General features: G+C 29.5%; 1 protein-coding gene across 1 annotated transcript; it reads right to left on the bottom strand.

Moving 5' to 3' along the window:
- Positions 1–5171: 5171 nt before the first annotated feature.
- LOC129313888 (uncharacterized) lies at positions 5172–15743 on the bottom strand. Its single transcript, XM_054957285.1, has 8 exons — positions 15272–15743; positions 15012–15179; positions 13402–13524; positions 13084–13257; positions 12697–12819; positions 11358–11468; positions 6514–6839; positions 5172–5747 (listed from the first exon to the last, which is right to left on the bottom strand). Exons 1-8 carry the CDS (start codon positions 15741–15743, stop codon positions 5316–5318), a joined length of 1929 nt encoding a protein of 642 aa, XP_054813260.1. The 3' UTR covers positions 5172–5315.
- Between the last annotated feature and the right edge of the window lie 976 nt (positions 15744–16719).

The raw sequence follows: 16719 nt of genomic DNA, 5'->3' as shown, positions 1-16719 counted from the left end.
AATGGCTGAGGTGCTCACTATCGAAGCTGTTGCCAATGATTGTGAGTTTCATGCAAAATGTTGTCAGCTATTGATGCTTAAGTCTGTAAGGGAGATGTTTGTTTCCTTACGCGGTGTAGTGGACAAAAGGTTGAATTGGCTCCAACATATATGTAGTATATAACCCATCGCAGTATAAGGACATGTAATTGGAGAGGACTAATGAAGAAGAATTTTTGAAGTTCTTCATCTTATTGAATGATTTGCTCTGCTATGTTTTATTTTTTATGCTTATATAACAATTATTTTTTGTTTTTAGGAAATAATTTACTATTACACTGCTTATGTATATTGGCGTGGCCAACCATGACGGTATATAATTTTTGGACCTACATTGCCAAACGACCGTCATATTAAAGGGCAAAATAATAACCATTACTTCTGATTCTGTACTTTTTTTTAAAATCTGCGACAACAATACAACAGCCATACCAAATTAATCAAAACTAGTATTTTCAATATTTCAGACAGCAATACCAATTAAATTAGGATAGAAATCAATAACATAATTAAGTAAATATAACTCATTCCATGTTGATGGCGACAAGAGACAAAGTGTTACACATGGCTGTTTCTATTTGGGATGCGAAGGTGGTGGCAGACAACGGTGACAACGTTCTTCACTGTGCCACTGCATAAGGGCATTTTGGTAAATCTAAACTAATATTCATTGTCTTCATGTATTGTTGTTTTAATGCACAAATTAAGTAGTGCAAGTGCGTATGGTGCATGTGGCAATCGAAAGAGTCCACCTGTGTATAAAAACCTTGTGAAAGTGATGATGATATAATTTTGATATGAATTCTCTTAGTTTTATTTTAATTTTTGAAATTTACTCCCTGAATTCACTCACCTTTATTATGGGTGTGTACGGGGTCATATGTAAATAATATATTGCATCACCTTCATTATATTTATAATATCTAGGGGCTAATGGAAGCTGAGTTTAATTTTAATTCTCATGTTTTAGGTTAAAAATGGTGCTTTTTTTTTTAAATTTTTGTCAAATTACCAGGATGCCCTCCTCTCTCATTTGCAAGCTCATGGCTTTTATTTTATTTATGTCATATTGCCACTAAAGATTATTTTTTGGTGACAATCATTAAAAGTCGCCATTACAAGTTCACTTTTCACAGTAACTTCTTTTGTTGCTGTTGAAAATTATTGTCAAGAGTTTTTTTTTTTTTTTTAGAGAATCACATCATCCCACATTGATACTTTTTTCCCAGAAATTTTACCCACAGAGCATCTCTTTGTTTGATCAAGCCCCATCCCAGCTTTACCATATAGGCAATATTCTGACAATCCCTCCCCAAAGGAACGGAATCGGTTTCGGTGCTCAGCACCAAAACACTAACATTTGGTAGTGTTTTTTTAACCAAAAATTTGTTATAATAATAATAAATAAATATTATAAAATTATTATTTTAATATTTAATAAATAAATAAATATTAAGATGTTAAAATTAAATATGAACATATTAACTCATTAAAATTTGACTTGAACAGTTTATATATAAATTTTGGTCTGAACAATTTACAATTGTATTGAAAAAATTAAAATTGTAAATAAAAATATTTTTTATTTTATTGATTTTGCACAATTATTTATCTACGAGAGATAATATCATTTAAGGCATAGTCATGTATTAAATATAGGTACTTCTCTTAATAGTAATTCGAACATTGATTTATTGCAGAGTAAGAAACTGGTTCATTTTACTAGACTCAACTCCTATTTTAAATTATTTAGATCATTTTTTTATTTTTTTAATACAGTTCTCAATGTTTAAACCAAAATTTTTGTTTAAGCTATTTAGGTTTAATTTTAACATCTTAATATTTATTAATTTATTAAATATTAAAATAATAATTTTATAATAATTATTTATTATTATAATAAATTTGTGGTTAAAAAAAGCAAAAGAAAAGAACGGCAGTGGAGCACCAAAACCGAGTCCCAAAGGAACTGGCGACCTTGTAGTTTCTAGGAATCATAACCATAGTCAGTGGGAATAGGATTCTTTTTAAAAAAATATTGTTTAAAAACATCCTGTAATTATATATATTATTAGAATAAAATATGTTCATCTAAACTTTTGTATTTATTTAGCCAATGAGTTAAAACCATTAATTATGTATATATAAATTCAATGAGTGAACCCTATATTGACAGTTATTTAATTAACTATCAATATAGGACGTTGGTTAACGCGGTTGAGTAACCCTTTGTTGATGCCAGCTTTGTTAACTGCCTCACCATCAATTGGTGTCCATTTTGTGACACATGCGCACAATTAAAGATTGGAAAAAGTATTTATTATTGGAAGAAGATAATTATGTCATATCTTTACATATTTATTGCATTTTTTTAATAAAAAAAGACAAGTACAATGAAAAGGAAGGAATATTGCTTTTAAACTCTAAAAAAACTTGTATAAAAAAAATTCTTAAAAGCACATATTCCTTCTAGTTTTATGTATAAATCATTTTTAACATGTTTCACTCAAAAAAAAATCTCAAAACTTATTAACATTTTATAAAAAAAATTAATAAGTTTTAAATTTTACTCTTAATATATATATATATATATTATATATATTAACAATGCACTTTCTTTCACAAGTAGTTAATAAAGTAAAATGAAACTTTTTTTGATAAAAAGTCAATAAAATACCTCATAAATATAATAAAATTATTTTTTATCCCTCAAAAGTACTCCATATAAAATAAAAAAATTTAAATATCTTAATTTCACTCAACAGTATATAAATGATGTGGTACAATAATAGTAACCCCAAAAAATTTTAAAAATAAAATAGCTCAATCACCGTATGGAATTGTCTCGGTGCTAAGCACACCCTTAGATCTGGATGGCCCAAATTAAAATTTGGATGGTCTAGATTTAAAAAATTATTTTTTTATTTTTTATTAAAATTATAATTATAAAAAATTAGTTTATTATCAAAATGGACAATACAACCTTAACTTGAATAGTTCAATTTAATATTACAATTTTTAACATTTTTATGAATTAATTATCTAAATGTATTCTGGATAGTCAAATTTTAGATTTTTATCTAACAATTTTTTCTCAAAAATATTTCTTTAAAAGTGCCAATTTTGAGATTATCTTTATTTTTAATATTATAATAAAAAATTATAAAAATTATAAAAAATTTAATATTAAATTTAGATTGTTTAAGGTATATCAGGGAAGTAAATTTATAAATATAAAAAAATTAATATTGAATTGGGTCTTCCAAATTAAGTTTAGATTGTTCAACATAAAAAACTGATGGGCCTTTATTGCAATAAATTCTCTTGAGAGGGCCTTACCTTCAAAATTTAACAAGTTAAAGCTCAATTTTTAATAGCAGTATACACGTGTTTTTGCAAGATAATATCAAATACAGAATTGATGGGCCTTTATTATAATAAATTTTCTTGAAAGAGCCTTAAATGTCATTCTCCCTAGAAATTTTTTTATGCTTGAGGGATATTTTAGACTTTGTATTATTCTGTAATTTAATCAGTTTTAAAAAAGAACTTTTTTCTCAAACACCCTAACAAACCAAACGGATCTATAGTATTCAATATTGATAATCCCTATGTGTTCAAGATCTAAATCAACTGTCATATACTAATCACTATAATTATCTGAACCTTGCCAAGAAAATCATCAATCTGCCAATATACAAGTAATGTTATCTCATGATCAGTAATTACAAACGATAGCTATCGCAACAATTTAGTGTCCATTTGGATTTTAGTTGGATATAATAGATTATGAAAATAACTAATTAAGTGGTAGGCTTTAATCATAATTGATTATGTTATAATGTAATCTATTTGGGTACTATTTTTCTAAAATTGATTTTAACAGAATTGAAGATGTTTCGATAAAATTAAAATTAATTTTAACTATATAAATTACTATACAATTTAATTCTTAAATTCCAAACATCAATTTTTTGAGGGTACAAAGTTTAAATTTTATTAAGAAAAAAAAAGAGAAGAGAAGAGAATTTGGTTTTATTTTTATTAAATTATGTGCTTTCTTTGTAATTTGTTCTTGGGCCTTTCTTTATAATTTTTCTCAACATTGTTTAATGAACTTTTCCGCAAAAGCTTGGATTTGCAGCTTCGGGAAAAAATTGATTTTCACCCCAAAAATTGATTAACCAAAAAAATTTGGGCCATGTTTGGTATGATCGAAGAGTTTTTAATGGAATCGAAATGAGAATATAATTAGATTTAAAAGTATGTTTGGTATGATGATGGAATTCTGATATAATTTTAATAAAATATAAGTACTTAAAACAAGAAAAGACCAAAGTGCCCTTTTTAAAATTAAAAAAAAATTATATTGGAGGAGGGAGAAGGGGCAAACTGGAGAAAGGAAACCATGGAATCAGATTCCATGATGTATGTGATGGAATTGAATTCTGTCAAATTTCCTTGAATCCAGATTCCAAAGAATCATAATTATTGCATACCAAACACACATGTTAACAGATGCCATGTCTAATTCCATTTCTTTTTTCTATGATTCCAAGTTACCAAACGGGGCCTTGGTATTGGGATAATTGAAGCCAAAATTGATTTTTTTCCTCGGAAAATAAATTAATATGGCTATCCAAACACACACTTAATTCATGTGATGCAATGAATTAAGTACTCAATTTGGTTAAGTCGACATACATTAATTTGAATCAGATCACTTGGTGGTCATCATGTGCACCTTTTTTGTCTTTGCCGATTCAAATTCGCGACTTCACTGATAAAAGTAATTATACACTTTACCAGTGAGCCGCAAGTTGGATTGGCATCCTCATGTGCGCACCCCAAAAATGAAGCTATGGAAGTGTGGTCCAAGGAATAATTATATATCAGAAACATCAAAAGCACAGTAGTATGTATGATAATAAAATAATATAGTTATTACACACATAATGTTGCAAACAAAAGAGAAATAAAACTATCAACTGACACGCACACACAAGCTTTTAAAAGATATATATATGATGGACGGTGTTGTTTAAATAATAAGACACGCACTTAATTAATTTCAGGGTTTCAAATCTCATCCTGATGCAGAATGTTTATCATTTTCTGTTTCACTCTTATTTTGCTTGAGTTTGGTCTGGCGGCTGGAATCGGAACCTTGGTAAACAAATATAGACTTCAACGTAGGATGAAGGAATATGGGTAGTAAGACCATGTTAAGGAAGGCGATTGGAGAGCCAAGAATTACATAAGTTCTTGGAGAATTGTCATGGAGCATGAGAGAGATCCACAGAGAAAAAAGGGAGGCGAACATTAAGAACAAACCAAAGTGAAGCATGAAGGGGCACGAGTGTCCAAAGGCTAATGGATTGAAAACGAGAAGCAAGTATGCCTAGGAAGGAGATAGTGGACATGAGGGACAAGGAAAGGGTGACAAGATATGGGTTTGGAAGATCTTCGAATCCAAACTTGTTTATAAGTATTGGCTTGCCACTATTACCAGAACTGGATGCCACATTGGGAATGACCATGGTTGCAACGAGGGTGGACACCACAGAACATGCTTGTGAGGTTTTATGCAACCACTCTAAGTCGCCTTTCATCAAGTCCCCATGAATCGCTCGAAAGATTCCTTCTGCTCTTTTCCCCTCATCGTTGAGCCGCTCCCTCAAATTAGAAGGCACTGATTTTTTCACTAACTGCGAGCATCACAATTTATATATTCACCTTGTTTATTTTATCTAACATTCTTAATCAATCTTTGGAGTTGTGTCAATTTAAATAGTATAGTAATAAGAAACAAATAAAATCACTTTTTGACCCTCATCATTATCAATCTAGTCCTTAAAGTTTCATAATCATAAGGTTTGATGAATTTTAGAAAATTGTTGGTCTAATGAGATCAAATAAGAACATGAAATTGTGTATGAAACTTTAGGAACTCTATTGATAAAGATTAAACTTCAAGAATAAAATTGATAATTGAGATAAACTTGAGAGACCAAAAGATTCATCATCCTTTTTTTTTATACAAAAAGAAAATAATATTTAATTTAAAAAAATTAATTATTTGGCCCTTATAGTTTTAACTCAATTGTAACTCTCTAAATTTTGACTCGTTGTAACTCAATCCCTAAAGTTTTGACTTGGTTGTTATTCAATCCTTGAACCTTGACTCAATACAACTCAGTTCCTATATTTTAAAAAATAAAATAAAAATATTTTAAGTTACTAAAATTATAGGGATGACTGAGTTGCACTGAGTTAGGAACTGAGTTACAAACTATAAAAATTAGGTTACAACGAGTCAAAATTTAAAAAATAAATTACAATTAAATCAAAACTAAAGGAATCAAATGATTAATTTTTTCTATTTATTTATTTATTTGAAGTGATGAGTATTTTAAATTTCCATTAGACCTGATGGTTATGGCAGACAAATTTTAGCAGCAAATAGAAACGCACCTCAAACCACTTGGATTCCTCTATCATGGTAGTTGTTTGCCAATTTAGGTTAGCACCACTCATGGCTGCCAAGTGCAATGCAGTGTTTCCCTTCTTATCTATTTGGCTAAATGCACTTTCGGGAATTCTGTCTCCCTTTTGATCCAATAAAAACTGATATAACTTTCTCTGCCCTTTTTCTGCTGCAACTAGAACTATGTTCTTCTTCTCATCATTCACATCTTCAATCCTCCACGGAAATTTTTCCACAATCCACTTCACCATTTCAACCGCACCATTCTTCGCAGCAATCATCAGCGGTGTCTCAACTATTTTACTGCCCGCCCCTTTCCAATCATCCACAATCCAAATCACCAAATTGGATAATTATTATTGCATCTTGAATAATTAAAAAAATGCATGCAAACTCGCTAAATTCTTACTACAACTACTCTGTTGGTTCTCTAATACAAGGAAAACAACAATTTTCAAAATATATATATAGGATATTTCCTAAATTATCTTTCATTAAATGTAATATCATTAAATTGGAAAAAATATTAATTGCTTGAGCATTTTAGTCCAGAAATTTCAATTCTAGATATAATTATTAGGATTAACAAATTTTCCTAAAGACGGAGGGAATATCCAATTAATTAAATTAATACCTCCTCCTGTACTATTAATTATAAGGCAAAATTAACTAATTCTACAGTTTTTTAAGAATGATGATTAATATTCTTAAACTTGTAGAAAAATGTATAACTTTCTAATTTTGTTCTTCATTGAAATTTAATGACTATAATAAACTGTTGTCCAAGAATTAAAGACATGACAACATGTTGCAATTAAAGAGGGGCAATATTTAAAAAAAAAAACTATCACATCTTTGACCTATATTTAGAAGGCAAAGATTTAACTGATATGAACCCTAAGGACAGTTACATAACTTTATAATTTATGACACTGGTCAAGTGAGAAAAAATCAACTAGAAAAGAGATTTGAAAAGAGTAAATGACATGCCCAGGGACAATCTAGGTGGTGCTCCATGTGACAATTGTATTTCAAGTGGCGGTCCATGGAGCATTTAAGTTCTAGTGAAGTACATGGGTGAAGATAATAAGTACTATAAAATCCTATTCAAGAGGGCTCCTAATTAATTCACTTTATTTTTATTTTCTGAGATATTTTGCATCATTCAAATGATCTTTTAAATCTCTTAATATAGTTTATCTTATTTAAATTTAAATTAATTAGTATATTGTTTAGATATCAATTTGGGTCTATTATTTTTTAAAATTTATTGTGTATTATTTTAATTGCGTATCCATTAAGCGGCCTCATAGGCTCAACTTTCTCAATTAAATTTTTATTTGTGATTTTAAAGAGTCCTATTTATTTGTGATAGGAAAAGTACCGGTGTTATCAAAGACATTCAAAGCTTGTGAAACTTTGTGAATACTTGGTTTTTCTCTCTGATCAATAAAGATAGTAATAAGGTTGCGGATTTTCTTACAAGTAATACTAAAAGGAAGATGAACTTGATTGGTTTGGTGACTTTACCTTCATCTACCTTGGCTTGGGTGCTGAATCCTGATGGGGTTAAAGCTTTGAATTTGTCTGCTAATACCAGCAATATTGGCTGGTTAAAACAAGGATTGGTTAGTTGCTTTGTTTCTATTTTTATTTTTCTTTGTTGGATTGTTGAACAGTCTTTCTTGTTTTGTGTTTGTTTTGTTTTTTTTTTTTGTGATTTTTTGTGTGTTATAGTTTGTCTCTGTAGATTTCTTTTAGTGGTTTTTTTTTTTTTGCTTTGACTATTAGTGTGTAAACTTAACATATTTGTTATGATTATAAAATGAACTCTTTTTATGGCCAAAAAAAAAACAGAGACTCTTATTTAAGTTAGTATTATTCTTGGCCTATTCAAAGGCACATATTAAAAAATATTTTAGATAACAGAGAGTTACTTTATAAGCTGAATACTAGACTGATCTAAGGACAAGTTCCTTGATAGATCTTGGAGAAATTTTTTAGTAGACTGAGTGCAACACGTCATTTGTGATTTATCCAATAAAAACATGATATTTAAGTGGTATTAAATATAAATTAATTTTGATATTTATTTAGATTACTTGGAGTATTTTAATTGAACAGACCACAAATGACGTAATGCACCCGATCTATTTAAGTTTTCTTGTTTTAGGTTGTTAAGGGAAAATCTCCTATAATTGGGCCCATATCTTCAAAACCTAGTCAGTATTTCTAATCATTTACCCAAGCTCGATCTCAATTCATTGATGATATTAAGGTACATCCAATGTAAACCATGTACATAGCTTGTGATCCATTGAAACTTACGGTTGCTAATTTTCTATATCGATATTGATGATATAATATTATAAAGTTCCTCTAAAACAACTTATTTTCTTTTATGGAAAAAAAGAACCCATGGACTTCCACACACATTCAAATATGAAATGTTTCAAGAGTAAACCTTTTTTTGCCAGCGTTTTAAGAGTAAATTATACTCCTTCTATTAAAAAATGTAAGCATTTTTAACCGAATCTCACCCCCTAATGAAGTAGTTACTTACGTTTAAACTAACCCTATCTTTTCATATTTACTCCTATTAAACACCCTATAATAAATACAAAGTCATTCATTAATAGGAGCACTTAAAAAAAAGATAATGATTACACCTCAAAAGACTAAAAATGCCTTACATTTTTTAACATTCAACTCCTCAAAAAAAATTTTATATTTTTTAACGGAGAGAGTACTAATTTATTTTGAGCTTATTAAAATTACATTGATACTAAAATGTTTTAAATGGATAATATAATAATGAATATTTGATCATACATTGTGTTAAAGTTATTCTAGCATCTCCTCTCTTCTTCAAAATGTATACAAATATCCTCTAAAATTAATATTGAATTACACAAATCTCTCATAAATTTATTAAAATTAATATTATTCTATTTTCAAAATATGCACAAATTTTTTGTCCAAATATAAGGAAAGTGTATGTTTGTTATTTAAAAAAGCTCATGAAAAATGTGTGCAGTTTATTTATGTTTTAAAAGAGGCTTGCATGCATTTTGAAATAGAAAGGATCGGAATTTTGGGTAATTTAACAGAATTGTTCAAGAATAATTTGTATAATTTACACTTTCATATTAAACAAAATTTGTAGAATTTTCTTAAAAAGAAAGTATATAGTTTCAACAAAACCCAGAAAAAAAATTAATTAACTGGCTTGCTCAATATTTTTACCATTAAAACTACGTTTGGAAGGAGAGGAAAATAGTAGTAAAATAAGAAAACAAATTATCAAGAGAAAAACCTCCTAATAAGGTGTATATAAAAAAAAACCTCCTAATAAAAATAGTAAAACGGTATTCCCATCTTTCCTATTTCTCTTCCTATACAAATGAAAAGTGTCAAGTGATATGAAGAATGATTACTCCTCCTAAAATGTCAAGTTCCATTTTACTCTCCCTGGTTCTATTTGTAGGAGAAAAAAACTGTATCACATAATTTAAAAAACTAGTTAACTATATTAATTTTATACGAAAATAAAAGAATTAGACTATAATACCCTTTATTAATTATGTTAATCAAGCCTTCATTAATTGTTTCTTATGACTATAAATGATAAAATTATGAAGGGTAATTTAAAAAGTTTGTAATAAATGCCTATTGAAAAATATGATTTTATTTATATAAGAAAAAAAAAGTAATAGTTTCTCCTATAAATAAAAATAGAGGGAGTATATGTATAAAATAAAATCATTATGCTTTTAATTACCGCTGTCGTCAAGTTTTATCTTTCACATTTCTTCATCAGAGGCATGCTCAAGAAGTTCATATATTATTTGACCACACCATTCATGCTCCTGCTTCATTTTTCGCATCTCACGAAGCCATTCCCCTAGGAATCAGAACCCTTAGGTTAGTGGAGACGAAACGTTTTCAAAAAATAATGGAGAATTTTTAAATAATTAAAATAAGGTATGTTCATTTCTTTCAATAGCTTCACTATGTAATTAAATACTCGATAGTAATAATATACTCTCTCTCTTAAAAAATATAAAGTATTTTTTAAGGAGTTGAATATTCAAAAATGTAAAGTATTTTTAATCTCGTAAAGTATAATCATTATTTTTTTTAAAGGTGTCCTTTATTTTAGAGTGAAACACCCTATTAAAATGAAATTAATATGAAAAGATAGGGTTAATTGATAAAAAAAACTAGATAAGTAACTAGAATGAAATTTAATTAAAAATAATTTATATTTTTTAATAGAGGAAGTAACTGATAACTCATTGCTTATGTATGCAACACACAATACACAGATCAGTTAGCAGCTTTATACACAAGCATGTGTATGTGTGCGCGTGCGTGACTTAAATCACTTCAACTCAGAATATCAAACAAAAAATTATGTGTAAAGTCAGCCAATTGAGTAATGCACCAAAATTGTCATGAGAGAATGATAGTTAAGTGGCAAAGAGAAGAATTAATGATAATTAAGTTTTTAATAAAAAATTTTGAAAAATAATTAAAATAAAACATGTGAAACTATCCAATTTTAAAATTAATGAGTATAATAAAGTATTGTCAGAGAATTATAGCCAACCAACAGCTTGTTGCAATTAAAGAATATTAAAAAGAAAACCTCATAAAATAGGAAGACATTTTTCTTAATATTATATTTTAGGAGTTTTTCTTCCCTTCTATATTTTCCCCTTATCTAAATGAAGTGTAAGTGATCCAATAGTGAAGGTGAAGAATGATTACTCGTCCTAAAATGTCTAGTTCTATATGTATAAAATAAAATCATAATGCTTTTAATTACCGCTGTCCTCAAGTTTTATCTTTGACATTTCATGCTCAAGAAGTTCATTCATTATTTGACCACACCATTCATGCTCCTGCTCCATTTTTCGCATCTCACGAAGCCATTCCCCTAGGAATCAGAACCCTTAGGTTAGTAGAGACGAAACAATTTCAAAAAATAATGGAGAATTTTTAAATAATTAAAATAAAATATGTTCATTTCTTTCAATAGTTTCACTGCATAAATAAATGCACGATCGTAAGAATACACTCCCTCTAACCACAATATGCTCCCTCTGTTTTTATTTATAGAAGAAATTATCATTTTTAATTTTTTATATAAGTAAAATCACATTTTTCAATAAGCATTTATTGCAAACTTCCTAAATTACCATTCATAATTTTATCATTCATAATTATAAGAAAAAATTAATGAAAGTTTGATTAACACAATTAATGAAGGGTATTTAGTCCAATTTTTTATTTTCAGACACAATTAATATATTTAATATATTTTCTTAAATTGTGTGATATAGTTTTTTCCTCCTACAAATAAAAACAGAGCAAATAAGTCAGAGTTAACTAATTCATAATTTACGAACAATGTTAGTTAAAACATTAAATTCTTAAAAATATTACATCTTTCCATTTATATCCTCATTAAATACTCTATATAAAAGCTTTGATGATAGTAATTAAAATTTTAATGCATGATTTTTTCAAAAAAAAATAATAAATGAAGTACAGTTGAAAAAACAAATATAAAAGTTACACAATACCCTGTATTTTAGATAAGGTAAAGTTTTTAAAAGATGTTTTATATTATGGACAACTCATTGCTCATGCATGCAACACACAATACATAGATCATTTAGCAGTTTTCTACACACATGCATGTGTGTGCGCGCCCGCGACTTTAATCACTTCAACTCAAAATATCAAACAAAAAATTGCGTAAATTCAGCCAATTGAGCAGTGCACCAAAATTGTCATGAGAGAATGACAGTTAAATCCGAAAGAGAAGAATTAATGATAATTAAATCCCTCACAATTTTTTGAAAAAAAAATTAAAATAAGACATGCGAAACTTTCCAGTTTTGAAATTGATGAGTATAATAAAGTGCTGTCAGAGAATTAAAAGCTACCAACAGCTTGTTGCAATTAAAGAATATTAGAAAGAAAACCTCATAAAAATAGGAAGACATTTTTCTTAATATTATATTTTAGGATTTTTTCTTCCCCTCTATTTTTTCAACTTATCTAAATGAAGGGTAAGTGATCCAATAGTAAAAGTGAAGAATGATTACTCTTTCTTATAGCTTTATATGTATAAAATAAAATCATAATGCTTTAATTACCGCTGTCGTCATGTTTTATCTTGGACATCTCTTCACTTGAGGCATTGTCAAGAAGTCCATTCATTATTTGACCATACCATGTGTGCTCCTGCTTCATTTTTCGTATCCCATGTAGCCATTTCCCTAGGAATCAGCAGAACCCGTAGCTCAGCCACCACCAAATTTTTCAAAAATGTTGTGGAGAATTTAAAAACAATTAGTAAAAGGGCAGGTCTGGTTCTTTAACTTTATATAAAATTTTATTTTAGTCATTTAATTTTATATAACAAGTTTATGCCACTTGATTTAATAAAAAATTATTATTTCATTGAAAAAATTAATCACTTGGTCCTCATAAAACTTTAGAGGATTTTGATCCCTCTTGTAATGCACATTGACATGACGTACCTGCTAATAAAAATAAAGCGAGGATGTATAGCGAGAGGATTAGCGGGAGGGCCATCGGGAGGGCGAGCAGGACCAAGATTATAAATCCCAGCAGGGCTAAAATATACTTGACGCCCAGGGCTAAACTATACTTGACGCCATGCCTTTGACTAAAGTCCCAGCATACTGCACATACTGCAAATGCGAGTCACAAGTTTATTAGTTTCCAAACATGTAGGAGATGAACACAGAACACTAACTAATCATTGACATTTCTCCTCTAAATTTTTTGTTGAATTTAAAGAAAAATATAGAGTTAAGAATGTAAATCATGCTTGCCTAAATCCAAGAACCAGTCCAATACTAAGTCGTAGTAGATTCTGTAGAATGATTCATGCTCACGTGGTGCCCGTACTTCTTTCTCGGTGGTGGGCGCCTTCTTCTCCTTAACACTAATAAGCTCTTGTTGAAGTTCCAAACAAACAAACAAAACAAGCATATTATTTATACATAAAGTCACAAGGTTCATAAAAAATTAGACACTACCTAAATATGTTTGCATTTCTAAGAAGCATGTCATGTTGGGCCTGAGGAGCATCTTGGAACTAGACAACCTAATAGTTCCAAAAGAATATATATAAATAAGTATAATACCACCTTTTAACCAAAGGTGGAACCAGGCATACCCTTGAGGGGGCCTTGGTCCCCTTGATGGCCCCTTCTAATATGAATAGGGGTGGTGTATTTCAAATGCCCCCCTCCCCCAAAAAAATTTAAATGAATGTTTTTATATATATACTTATAAAGAAATAAATATTATATCCTATATTCACTCTGCTCATAATTATAATGTATTTTGAAATAATATATTATTTTCATGTTTATGTTTATTTAATAGGGTATCTCAATTAAAAAATCTTTTTAATTATAACTTAATTATAGATATTTTAAGAAATACTTATTAATTACACTTTGGAATACCCAAAATACATTCTATTTCTTAACATTATGTTTTAAAAAAAGTGTCTTATAATATTATTAATGAAGACATGTAATCACCAATCAATTAATGTCAATGTTTTATGAAATATAGAAATGCCAAAGTTATAAAGTATGCCAAAACTAGTTTTATTGAAACTAGTATTTTAAATATACAATATTATTTTATTTTTTTACAAAGTTGTATGATTATAAATAATTATCATGTTATAAAATTATTTTAATAATATTTTTTATTTTAATTTTAAATTTTTTTGAAAATAACACTATATCTATAATACCTTTTCCATCAATTTGGCCCCTCACCCTTGACTTCCTAGTTCCGCCCTTGATTTTAACCCAAAATTTTAAGGCATTGAGTTTATGCATCTTTATCACTTATATATCTCTTTTCCAACCCAATTCTATCCAATTTGATATTTTTTCCACCATACTAAACTGAGTCAACTGACACTTGACATCCCAATAATCTCTCTTGAAGTGTTAGCCCACCATTAACTACATAAACATGCTACTTCTATTCACCCATACTTTGAAGAAGTCAACTTGCTAAAATAGCACACCCCAATAACACTTGTGGCCATCCAAGTCTTTTTCCATTATCTTCACACCAGGTCCCTTATCGGGACCAACCTCGAATACCACTTGTTGGACACAAGGAACACGTTGGAAGGGAAGAGGACACAACTAAGCCACTTAACAGCTCCAAGAGTACGCATATAAGTGATTATAATACTACATCTTAACCCAAAAAAATAAATCTTAAAGCATTGAGTTCATGAGTTTTTTCCACCTATATGCATCTTCTCTAATTCAACTCTATCTGATTTGAGACATTTCCCTCATACTAAACTAAGTCAACTTACACTTGACATGCTGACATGTTGTACGGAAACATCTATCTCACGCACAATCTGCATTCTCTTCAATGGACAACATACGGTACTTACGATAAAGGAGATGAACAACGATAAATCGACCATGGAGACTTGTACTTTTGAAAGCTGAAGGCGTTGTTACTAGAAGATGGAGCGGAGACAAGCCATCATTGTTGCGCTTCATCTCTCTGCAATTCACAAGATCATCTCTGTAAAGGTGAAATATTTCGATTGCCACATCTGCCAAATCAAAGCAAACCACATATAGATCTGCACTTGATCACTAGTTAATTAATTAAATCTAAAACACAGCAATAGACGTTTGAATTTACCAATATGGCCGTGTTCAATTGCACAGTGGAGAATGGTATCATTGTTGTTCCTTTTTATACAGTCAGCATGGTCAGGATCAGTTGAAGAATCTCCACCATCGCTATGCTTACAAAGATAATAAAGGCGAAGAAAAGCACTTTTGTTGCCATGGAGAGCCGCCAGGAAAAGTGCTGTCTCCCCATCAAAATTCTTAGCCCGAAGCACCTTCTTCACGTGGCTCTCTCCATCTCTAACCTTGTCTTTCACATTATTTTTCGCTTCTTCAAGTATGGATATCATTTCTGACGCCACAAGGTACGCATCTTTAGACAAAGCCAAGTGTAAAAATGTGTCTCCTTTTTCTGTTATCTTCTTCGTGCGAAGCTTCCTTTCTTCCTTGTATGTTTCCAACACACAACCCCAGTAGCCTTCCCTAGCATACCTACATAGTTCCTCCAATTTTTTCCCCTGGACACCATCTGATGAACTCATTGTCTCTTGCAAATTAAATTCCAATGGTGTAAATTAGTTATATATATATATATAGGTTAAAGTTATGGAAATCAGAAATAAGAAACCCATAAAGAAAATCACGACACCCAGAGATAAATATGAAATATTACTTGATAAGACAAAAGTGTACCCATTGATTTTTTTTTTTTACTTCGTATGAAGTTTCATTTTAGTTTCTTAATTTTATAAGGAAAAATTACGGCTAAGGACTGCTGGAGGAATCCATTTACAAACAAGTACCAAATAATTCTGAAATTATGCTGCAATACCAAGGGACCAAAATGTAATTAATTTTTAATGTAAAAAGACAAATTGTCCCTCGATTTTTTTTAAAAAAAAAACTCCTCAGCCACTGGCTGCCACAGCTTCGACGCCAGTGGTCGGAGCATCGCTCTGAACTAGCCATCAAAGCTTCGGCGCCAATCACTGAACCGACGAGGGAGACAGGCTATTTTTTCTTTTAAGGTTGCCAAGGTGGGGTTTGAAGCCACATCCTCTTGACCACCAAAAGGAGTGGCTAACAAATCCGTTCAATTATATAATGCAAAGTTTTATATATATATATATATATATATATATTTAACTCTATTTTCATTTTCCATGCTAACATTTATCAGGAGCTGAATGGTTACTTGTTAAACCACTAATGGGACTTGTTAATAAATTTACTATGCATTTATTTTTATAAATGCTTTCTTATTTTTATTACCATGAATAACAAGTTTTCATTAGCAATTTAATAAGTAATCATTTGTAAAATGACAAGCTCCATTATTAGCTTTGAAAATTTCTCTTGATAACTTGACAAGAACATTTTAGCAAAATAACAAGTTCCTATGAGCTTTTGACATGTAAAATTTTAGTAATAAAAACAAGTAAATATTTATAAAAATCACTCCATATTAAATTTCTTTAACAAGTCTCCATCAATAATTTAACAAGTGACCGTTTGTGA

This window comes from Prosopis cineraria, unplaced genomic scaffold, assembly GCF_029017545.1.
Source record: "Prosopis cineraria cultivar Desert tree isolate PC_DT_omini unplaced genomic scaffold, ASM2901754v1 PC6, whole genome shotgun sequence".
In the NCBI taxonomy this organism is placed as follows: Eukaryota; Viridiplantae; Streptophyta; class Magnoliopsida; order Fabales; family Fabaceae; genus Prosopis; species Prosopis cineraria.
The sequence above is the reverse complement of the archived record's forward strand: the minus strand, read 5'-3'. Positions and strand labels throughout refer to the sequence as shown.